The 11184-nt window shown below is 44.3% G+C and overlaps 1 protein-coding gene across 1 annotated transcript; it reads right to left on the bottom strand.

Annotated features, from left to right (window-relative positions):
• Positions 1-90: 90 nt before the first annotated feature.
• npc1l1 (NPC1-like 1) lies at positions 91-10974 on the bottom strand. The gene is made up of 18 exons (XM_023838567.2): positions 10706-10974; positions 8378-9942; positions 7802-7902; positions 7427-7599; positions 7195-7323; positions 6744-6926; positions 6323-6437; positions 5289-5554; positions 5086-5175; positions 4687-4877; positions 4236-4363; positions 3822-3951; positions 3112-3167; positions 2795-2945; positions 2187-2418; positions 1444-1557; positions 1146-1308; positions 91-885 (listed from the first exon to the last, which is right to left on the bottom strand). The coding sequence occupies exons 1-18, from the start codon at positions 10751-10753 to the stop codon at positions 653-655; spliced, it is 4068 nt and encodes a 1355-aa protein (XP_023694335.1). The 5' UTR covers positions 10754-10974; the 3' UTR covers positions 91-652.
• Between the last annotated feature and the right edge of the window lie 210 nt (positions 10975-11184).

The raw sequence follows: 11184 nt of genomic DNA on the forward strand, positions 1-11184 counted from the left end.
AACTGCACTGCATGAAAAATCCTGTGTCCCCTTGGGCTAATCTTTCAAAACTCATGACGTGTGTTATTCACCTGTACTGCACACAAAATATCAAAAATAATATAATTTTAATATGATAGTATAGTTATTTTTTATATAAATCAGTTACCTTATATATTTGAAAACTATTTACATCGTCACTGTTTACATGTGGTAGTTTGAAGTTTCGTAAGTTTTACTGGAGTGTTTGCCCCCCCCCCGAATGAGACATATAAATTTACTATCTTAACAAATAAAAAAAATTGCAAAAGTACCGACTGATATAAAACACATATTTCAAAATCTGATGCTGTCTGAAAGGGTAGGGCACTCCTTCCTGAAGACTCCCCCGTTGCAATTGTGTGACCACAACCACCTGTCCTCCTTATTTTCACTTTCCTTTTCCTTTCTTTTCGACAAAAAAACCTAAACGAACAGGCCTGGATTATTGTACAATTAGGTTATAGATTAGCAGTGCCGCTGGCTGTCATCATTTCAGCCCTCTCGCTCTAGTGCCAGGAAAGTTGCATTGACGTTGCGCAGTGAGATTTATGAAACCCATTCCAGGGGGTAAACTGCAGTTGTAGAGGTATTTCTCCTTGGGGAAAAAAGTGAATGAGTGCCCCAGCACTGTTCAGAAGCTGCTACTTAACTCTGCCCCCTTGCTTACTCCAGGGTCTTTTTTCATCACATCATCTTTGTCTTCGTCCTGGGCTGGAAAGCCTGTTTGGCTCTTCTCAGAGTTCACAAAGCCCATGTTGCTGTACACCTGCTCGTAAAAATTGGTGTGTATGTTTGCGTTGAATGACGACGCTTCAGCTGCCTTCTTCTGCTGCTCCAGCAATAAGGCTTTGTTCCGCTCCGGTCCTGAGAGAAGAGAAGAGCAACTTTTCACCATGATCAGCGTTCAAGTGGTTTCAGAATGGTGTATGCAATGACTGCCTTGTAACCATGGCAATAGCATAATATGTTTAAGCATGTCATGAAATTATAAGTAAAAAAAATCTGTAATACTGAGACTTCCTTTCATGACTGCTTTAAGACCCTAAGGAGTGGAATTAAGAGGAAATATAATTTGTATAATTTGAAGACAATCTTCGAATCTGCGTCGGTACGGCGTCTCTCACCAAAGAAACTGAGCAGCACAGGCAGGAAAACAAGCCCGTGTACCAGCCCGAGGAGCGTGATGACCAGGTTCAGCCGGAAGAAGAAGATCTGTATTAGCTGGGCTTTGGCAAACGCCAGCACCACAATCCCTGGCAAGTTTGTCATGGCCACACCTGCGAATACCTGAAGAGGGCAGGCAAAGTCACGCTGAAGGCTTGGCCGCTCGACTCACACGATGCCTTCAGACGGGTACCGTTTCAGTACGATGCAAATTGCTTTGATCTCTGTCAACATCGGGGATTCGAAGGACGTCCTTACCGCGCTGCCCATGTTGGTCGTGGCTTCCTTGGCTCTCTCCACACGCGTGGGCTGGGTGCTGAGGGCAAAGGAGCGTGTCAGATGGGACACAAACTCCACTGAGATTCCCACGGCCTACAACCAAACAACAAACACACAATTGTTAATATTCCTCCATTAGAGCGGAGCTGACTGGCTCTGAAATGCGGAGCGAATATGTGGGAAATAAAGGATTACAACATGAGATCAACCATGAAGTAACTCAATGCCTAAACTTACACAGCTTTGCAAGAGTCTGCAGACATTTGCAATATTTTCCGCTTGTATAACATACCTGCTATGTTCGCTATTTTGTCGCTGATCCAGGTTGCAAGCTTTTAACTCCATGTTCTTGTAATTTACAGAATAGTTCACTTCATAATCGATGTCACCGCAGTTTCATTACAGGATTATATATAATAAAGCTCATTTTCAGCTCATTTTCAATTTTAGAAGAGTTTACGAATAGCAGTGTTGGTCTTTTTTTAAATGCCCATTTTCAAGATAATTTATGTTGAAGGTTTTACAAAGTATTGTTTTCATTTTCAGGTTTTGAGGTTGTAAAATAGGTCAGAGGTGAAAGACGGGAGAAACCAAACACAAATAAAGTTTGTCATTCAAGCACGAGAAGTATCATACACATACAAATATATTTATGAAAAATACAGGTAGCTAATGTGAACACAAAATCCGTTCTGGCCGTGACTGCCGCGGGGGGCACTGACCGTGACCAGGTTGATGAGGGACACAGCGTTGTAGTCGATGCCCCACAATGTCATCACACCCACGGTATCCACGGTAATCATGATGATGGTGAGCAGGTTGAGCAGGCCCGAGCGAACGTCCATGCCCAGCAGGATGCAGCACACCACGAATGTCGGCAGCAGACACATGGAGATGTTGAAGAGGCCCTCAGGAACAATGGTCAGGTATTGTTCATAGAAGACATATGTCACCCTGTGGGGGTGAGGAGGAGAATAAAACTGGTGTGCAGACTGAGGCCTCGTTTGGGTTGCAAATGAGTGGTTCAGTTGTATTATATCATAGCTGGCAGGGTTATCATGGTAGTTTATCATCAATATAATTTCTTTAGCATCAGGCCCTTATATACACTAGTAGTGAAAATTGTGGAAACACTTCCAAGTTTTAGAGATTGCAGAACTTCCAGTCACGTACCTATTCATCCAATGTATGATATTTGTAAACAGTCTTTGACCGTTGATTAACATCACTGCCAATATCACGTAGTCGTTTTTAAAGCGTAAAGCGCTGCTATCGATACTAGGGCGCGAATCCACCGCTTTCCCAGCTGGACAGAACGGCGCCTACACACGTGTAAGGGAAGACCTCGAAGTCCGGCGAAGTGCCGGGCACGGCCCGCATGCCGAGCGTGATGTTGGCGGCTAGCTCCCGTGCTATCTTCAGAGCGTCGGTGAACTCCTGGGAGGTGGCCAGCGGTGTGTGGTATGCCATGAACCGGGAGGCTGGGGGCGCGAGGAGCAGAGGGTCACATCGACAACTGAAACCTTCCATGAAATGTAACATTATTTTGGCTGCTTGATCTTTAGTTTGAGGATCTCATAGCAACAGTATGAAGACGCATTAGGCAGGTAGACCCAGGGGTTATTTATTCAGTGAAGATAATCTTACCTAGTATTTCGCCATTCTCGTCTTTCACTACAGCTTTGTCGTAGGCTCCCAGGCCACTGTCAAAAGAGGCACAAATCTGGTTTCTAGCAGCAGTGACTGTGAAAAGCTAAAAACTCAGTAAACAATTGATAACGTTCATATATCAGATTTCATATAATTTCATATTTTGTGAGTTTTCTTTGTAAGTCAACTGTTAAAGTTAAACCGATCACAGCTGATATCCTTTTTGGACCTGAGTTTGACTTTAAAGCAGTGTTTCCCAATCCAGTTCTCTGGGACCCACAGCCAGTCCATATTTTTGCTCCCTCTCAGCTCCCTGTCAGACAGTCCACATTTTTGCTCCCTCCAAGCTCCTTGCCAGACAGTCCACGTTTTTGCTCCCTCCCAGCTCCCTACCAAAAATGTAGACTGTCTATGGGTCTCCAAGAACCAGATTGGGAAAAACTGCTTTTAAAGAAATGATGTCACCTACCAGCTAGCTACCTGTTAGCAGAGTAATCTTAAAGGAATTAACCATATCTGAGGAATGACCAGGTCTATACAGATGACATTTGCCATATTTTTTCTATATTAGTAAAATTTATGCAAACTTATATAATGATAGTTTCATAATAAACATTGTATAAGTATGTATCTAACATGTATCTATGTAAATTTTAGAAAGCTCTGCATGTCAACCCACGGCTGTCCTTAAGGATGGAGTGCCTTACCCTTTGGGGCACTGCAGGTCTGGCCGGTTGGTCAGGAAGCTGGGAAGGTACCGATTAAACTGTTCAACTGAAGGCCTCAGAACACCATTGGGGGGCGGAGCCATGCACTTCTTTCCACATATAAATGCAGCTACATTCAAAATGGATGGGATAAGCTCTCATTAAGTGAATTTGTGCTGTGCAAAACATATGATTGAAAAACAAAAAACTGAAATTGGAATGGAATTGTATTTCAAACGTATAACATGCAGCACTGTTGCCTGGTAGATGCAGCAATTTCAATATATTTTTTTTTCAGCTTCCATTTTATGACTTAATTTAGCTTAATAGTGCTTTTATGACTTTTTAAACTTTTTCCTTAAGGCCTTGGTGATCATATCATTTAATGTTGTGTAGTTTTACTATGGCACATACACTGACTGGCAGGACAAAAATTCCCTGCATTGGGCCCCAGGGTGTAAAGCCGGCAGCATTTAGAGCCAGGATTGAGCCAATCGATAAAATCATCCACCCAGGAGGAAGCTGGAATCGCCAGATAAGACCTGACAACAGAGGGAAGAGATTTTAGAAAGATTGAACAATGTACTTTTTGTTGGAAACATGAAAGCCCTTATCTTTATATAGATAATATTTATTTAAAATACTTTTATTTTTTATATTTATTAAGTTATTTCGGTACAGATAAAAAAAATGCAGATTACATAAGAATGTGAGCTGAAACTTAATATCTGCACTCTGGAATCTTCATTATGCAACTCGTTAATCCTGATTAATCGTTAATCCTGCGTAAAACATGCATTGTTAGCTGTCTGTGAGCTATGTTTAAAGTCCAGGTGTGGAGACGATTATGGGTATGAGTCCTCACCGCTCAGGATACTCTGTGGCATGCTGGATTTTCTGAGTGAGGGAGAAAGGGTCGCAGCCCACACTGGAACACACAGCATCCATACCCTGTACGCTACTGAAGTTGAAGCCCCGTGTTGTCACGAAGTATGTGGGAACACCCACCTCGAAGTACTTGTATAAGTACTTGAAGTACTCTAGCATGTAGGAGTCCTGCAACACCAGAAGAAGGGTCACAGTCGGTTGAGCACCAATAGGAAAGCTTTCCAAAGGCCCTTCTTCTGCCCCTATTCCCCAAAACGATACAACAATTACCTATAAACCTTTATATACTGTATACTCAATGACCAAAAACAGTTAAGCACTGTTTAGCAGAGGTTAAGCAAGCCTGTTCTGTCGAGAGGTCCTGGACGAAACTCACCATGGGCAAAGCCAGCTCTTGATCGAGACCCACTTTGACATGGAACATCAGGAAAACTGAGCCACAGAACATGAAGATGAACACCACAATCTGGAGGAACATATCAGCAGCTGAGGTGAAAACAGCCAGACGACGGACAAGAGCTTCTAATCTGCGCATTTCGCACCTGTACAAACCCTCCAAAACCCCATGTTACTACGTACCACGATGATCCTGGTCACAGGATGCAGCAAGATAGGGGCATAGAAGCGCTCCATGGTGGAGAGCAGCAAGCCCTGTTTGCGTTTGGAAGGCCGGGGGGTGGACACCCTCACGCAGTAGGCCACTTCGCAGCGGTTGTGGTCTTGCCTGCGAGCGTCCAGCGACAGCAGGGCTACGAAGGCCGTCATCTGAAGCAGGAAGTCCATCAGCACAGCCAGGGCGGCGTACAAGGCGAAGGACCTGACGGCTGGCATGCTGCTGAGGGCCCCTGCAAGGATGCCACCATATTACTGGGATGCAGGTCTTGTGTCTCCAGTCACAAGTCAAGGGTCTGCCAATACTACGATAGCTGTAGGTAAATGTACCTTTTAAGGTACAGAATTGGACTCTAAGGAACATTTTTATACCAGTGAGGGTATATTAATGTTGTTCTTACCTTAGGGAACAAAACTGTACCAGGGTTGTACCCTTTTTCCTGAGAGTGTAAAGTGAATACACTCTCAGAAAAAAGGGTAAAGATGTGTACCTTTGCTTATCACTCGGATTGTACCCTTGTAATTGTACCTTTTAAGACATAGAAATGGACTCTGAGGAACATCCCAATGGTACAAACAGCATTAATGTACAAAATGGTATAGAAATGTTCGTCAGAGTCCATTTCTGTACCTTAAAAGGTACATTTACCTACAGCTAAGGGCAGAACTTGAGGGTACAGCCCCAGTGACAAGCAAAGATACAAATTTTTACCATTTTTCCTGAGAGTGTACATGTACACCTCAGTTTAGTTAAATTGCTCAGATATTTTTAGTTACCACACTCTGCCTGAAATGCGAACTGTTCTGAGATCAGTGTGGCGTGAGGAGTGGCACGGTTTGTACTACTGCATTACATCGATGCCAAGGCAATTATTTATTCGGACGTTTCATGTTGCACAGTTCAGAGGACTTAGACCCACTGAGGAAGCAGCTGAATGCGTTCCTTGCCTAATAGATGACAGTATCCTGATTCATCCACCAAGCGCCATAAGGACACTTACCCAGGAAGAAGCAAATTGACTCGGAGAGGCTGCAGAGCAGCATGCTGGGGGCAACTTGGCCCAGGACGCGGCCTATCTGCTCCTCCCGTCTCTCCCCAGGCCGACGCTCATCTCTCTGTGTAAGACAGGCAGATTAATTCAGTACCTCCTGGCACCATGGGAACACAAATCACGTCTCTTTATTTTATTTCTCTTTAGAGGAAGCTTTTCTGCTTCATGTATTTTCTATATGTATTAGTAATGCATTTTTTAAAAGTTTTTGTTATTTTCACTCTGTAAAGCATGTTGAGCTGCATTCAGATGTATGAAAGGTGCTATATAAATAAACCTGTTATTATTATTATATATTATATTTATTTTAATAAATGCTGTGCAATTAAAAGTAAATTCATGGCATCTTTGGTTCACTAGTGTTCTATACCTGGTACTCCAAGACGAAAATGAAGATATTATCAGCTCCAACCGCCAACACCAGGAAGGGCACCACCTGCAGGATGACCAGTGACGACGGGACGCCGATCCAGGCGTAAAATCCCATAGAGGCCAAGACCGAGCATCCGACCACCAGGATCCCACCGAGACCTACTAGAATTTTGGAGTCCACCTGCAACAGAGTTTTCTGTCTCAGCTTTCCTTCATTTATCTCCAGCAGCAGCTACACCTTCATTCCCTCCAGCTACCCAGGTATCTCAAAAAAGATTAAATTTGGATAAATTTTTAACTGGCAATTCCATATCTGGTGCAAAATAAATATCAGCCCGGTAAGTGTTGGAATTCTCTGCATTATATTACAACGAGAGTATTTTTGAGTCCACCGAATGTAGCGGATAGCCTCTCGACGTCTCCACCAAAGCCCCTGCAGTGTAACTCACCAGTATGCGTTTAAACGAGGAATATTCTCCAAGTGCCACGGCGATGTAGAGGAAGATGACGGCATAGCTGATCATGAAAATGGGAATGTCCTCCACCGTGGTCCGGTTGATTTCATCCTCGAGCGACCTCTGGGCAACGAAGGACACAAGGTGGCACCACAGTGCAACTGCACGAGCACAGGGGGGTAACCGGTAGCCATCAAACGTGGTGACACTAGGAAGAGGAACGTACCTCTGCCATGAATGCAAATGTGAAGTTCGTGGATGGATTCCTTTGGTACTCTTGCACAATGTCCAAAAACATTTGTTCCCACTTCTGCACCAGTTTGAACTTTACATTGTTCCGGGCATAGTTGTTCAGGGAGAAGGTCAATATCAGAGCTTCTGCTGTAGTGTAGTCCTCATCTGGGGGAGGGGGGGTCATTTTTTAAGTTAGGTGCTGAGATCTGATATGCATTTGATATGATATGAAAGATGATATTGGAAAACCATTGTTTTATGAAAATGTGACTCAATATTCAGTGTTTCTGGTTTTTCTGTGCTAGGGCTTAGAGGTTCCTGATCATTCAGTTCAGCAGCGTATTAGTGGTATCTAGTCATGACTTACTCTCATAACCTCCCACTGCCAGGAACGGGAAGACTGGACCGCCATAGTCTGCCATGCAGCTCAGCCCCAGGTCTGTGATGTCTTTGAAGGACAGTGGAGAGCTGGAGAAAAACACAAGTTCACGGAAATGTTAGGTGACAATATACAGCAGGGCTATTCAACTCTGGACCTCGACTCCAAATCCAAACCGTGTTTCCAGTTCTCCCAATTAGTTAGTTTAATAATTAATGATTCTGATTACAAGAGGCTCAGCGTGGCTCAGACCTTGAGGACCATGATCTTATAGCCCTGATATACAGTTTCAGGTTTTTGACAAAAGAATCGAATGAAGCGACTTATATAATTCCAACTTGAAAGGGTGCAAATATAAAATCAAATAAAAATAAGATACACAAGATAAATGTCTTTGGATGATAATAACTTTCAACAAATTAGGTACCTATGTACCAGATTTTATCACTTCTGATTTCAGTGTTATGCATAATTGCACGATTAAACTTTACATTGGAAATTTGCTCAGTATGGTCCACTATGTGCTTAAGAAAATACTTGGAACTGAGTTTCACTGAAACATACTTTACACAGTAGATGAAGTGGTCTCTCCAGTCCACTTCTTTGGTTACGCCCAGTTCTGTCATGTTGACTTTGGCGTTTATGTTCTGTATGTTGTTTTGGAAGTACTGTGGCAGGCTGTTGACTGCGCAGTCGCTCAGCGATGGGTTGTTGGGGTTCAAGGGTGCAAAGCAGATGTCCTTCAGACTGGCAGTGCGGTTTAGGTCATCAGACCAGAACTCAATTGCCTGGATCCTGGTCTGCAGTTCCAGAAGTTGCAAGATCAGGTCTTTCGAGATGATGCCACTGAAGTTATGCTGGCCAAAGAGCAGGGAATCATAGGTGTAGCCTGGATAATTTGGTGCCGTGAGAATCAGCTGGTTTGTGCGGTAGAATGGATCAAAGTATTTGTCGTGGAAATCTTTTTCTTTCCGGGCCCTGCTGTGGGGGGCAGACCAAAGCTCCACAGGGTCAGTAGTCAGCTTAATATACATCAGACCCAGGGCAAAGACCACCACTAGCACTAGTGAGACCAGCAATACTCTGAATGGATATGAGGCCATCAGGGTTCCCCATCTCTGGAACAGGGTCCCTAGGAACTCTTGGGTCGCAAGACTGTTCCTGTCTGTACAAGACACATCCTCAGGACTTATGGGTACCTGACCCAAAACATTGCCATTTTTGTCTTTGCTTTTCTCAGAAGTAATTGTGTGCCTATGTAGGAAGCCCCTGACCATCAGGAAGCCCAGAAAGAAGAGAGAAAGTGCAAAGAAGCAGGCCAGACACACCACCAGCACGCCATCCAGGTGTCCTATCTTGAAGGGCTGAGGGAGGGGACCTGGGGGAGGGACAAGAGGGCAGGATTCTACACAGTCCTGGCAGGAACAGGGCTCTCCACCGGTGCCTGAGGTTTCATTGCATCCCAGGGCTTTTCCAGCAAAAGGCACGATGCCTGGAGGGACAGACGCACCCGGGGGGATGAGGCGAAAGTCAATGTCCAGAGGTGCCAGGCCATTGCTGGAGTCACCCTGGAAGTCATACCAGCGCTGAGGAGTGCAGAGGGTGGCACCATAACGGCCACACATGGTGGCGATGGCGTAGCCCCCAGTGGCCGGGATGCGCACATTCCTGCAGGACTTGAAAGCTGCATCTGCAAAGGTTGTGGAAATATAGGCCTGATAGGCCACCACGGCCTCCTTCTTCGGTCCCAGGGTGGAGTTGATGAATGCGGTGCGTGTGACATTGACCGTCTGGGTCTGGTTAGGGCTGCATGTGTTGATGCAGTGTAGGGTGGCAAAGTTCTCCGCACAGGAGGGGCAACGGATGAGGACGGCCTTGGAGAGCGTCAGGCTGTTCTCCAGAGACTTCAGCTGATTTAGCGAGCAGCAGGCGTAGGTCTTGCCTATACCTTGGTCCAGCATCGGACAGACCTGTTTGAGTCTGTTGTAGTGCTCCCCTTGTAAAGACCTTGCTGGGCTGTAGTTTAGACATGGAACTATTGGCTTGATGAGGCTGTCGCCCACTGATGGGTTACGCCCACATTCTTCATAAAAGGCACAATGTCCTGGTTGGTGTTGAGCTTCTGAAACCTGTGGAAATAAGACATACTCTGAGATTTCACTTAATGTGGGATATGGGATCCATTTGATAGATTCATTTACATCTACAGAAGCACAGTGCTCTCCGGGGACTTGAACTGATTTTCATGACAATTACTGAAAACAGAAACTATTACTGTGCCAAAGCATTTCCGCTTGGAAGACTGATCGTTTTAATGCTGAACAAATGACATAAAGCCACCTACAGGACAGAGCTGGAAGTGGACTAAAAATCCATAAAAACACAATCTGGTTAAGTGGAAAATAATGGTGTGAGTTTGGATTCCAGGGAAGTAAGCAATGGAACATGCCCTATATTTTGGGGTCAAAATAGTCACAAAGAGTTACCAGTAACGGCTTGACCAAAAACTGTCTGTTGGGCAGTATCAGAACACAACTAAATAAGAGAAGACTGTTGACATTTAAGATATTCGATTCTGTCTGGAAAACTGTGGAGAAGAATAAAAAATAAAGATAAAAGATCTATAGAAATCCCAATACATCATTATAATGACAACAATATCTCTTGCTATCTCTCCTATTCACTTCTCTTCATCACAAACCCAACGGTCAGTAAACCATGGCAAAAATCCAAAATGAGATCAACTTGCGTTTTACTTAAGTCCTTTGCTGATAATCATGTATAAAGCTATCAGCCAGGTATCATCATCAGACACCGTCCCGTCATCTAATTCGCACCTGGAGAATGAAGACGGATCAGGTGCCGATCAAGCAAAACTGAAGGGAAGCTTACCAGACACACTGCGAAGAACCATGAGACGAAGACTAGGATACAAGTCATGGTGAAAGTTCACCCCTCAATGTTCACGCCAGGTTAGAGAGGGGTAAACTGGAGTGTTGAGGACCAGTAGAGGGTGGGGAAACCACTACGAAGTCCTTCGTTGCAGAATTCCCCAAGTGAGAAGGATGAAGGAGGTAACATTGAAGACATAGGCTGAAGAAGCCAATGTAACAGCTGTGAGCCTTGTCTTATCTGGCCTGACACTGAGAACACCAATCCCCACACTGGAAACCGACACTGGCTGAAAAATTATTAACTTGCTGGGAAGTTAATGGCAGTTTCGCCAGGGCCATAGAACTTACCAGCACAAACATATTCCTGGGATTTTGCCCATCATAATCAAAGTCCTGTCTGTTCCCTTCAGTCCAGTGTTTCCCTATATATTTTTTAATCCATTAATTTTATTTTTCATGTGTTAACCATGAGAATCT

This window comes from Paramormyrops kingsleyae, chromosome 2 (genome assembly GCF_048594095.1).
Source record: "Paramormyrops kingsleyae isolate MSU_618 chromosome 2, PKINGS_0.4, whole genome shotgun sequence".
NCBI lineage: Eukaryota > Metazoa > Chordata > Actinopteri > Osteoglossiformes > Mormyridae > Paramormyrops > Paramormyrops kingsleyae.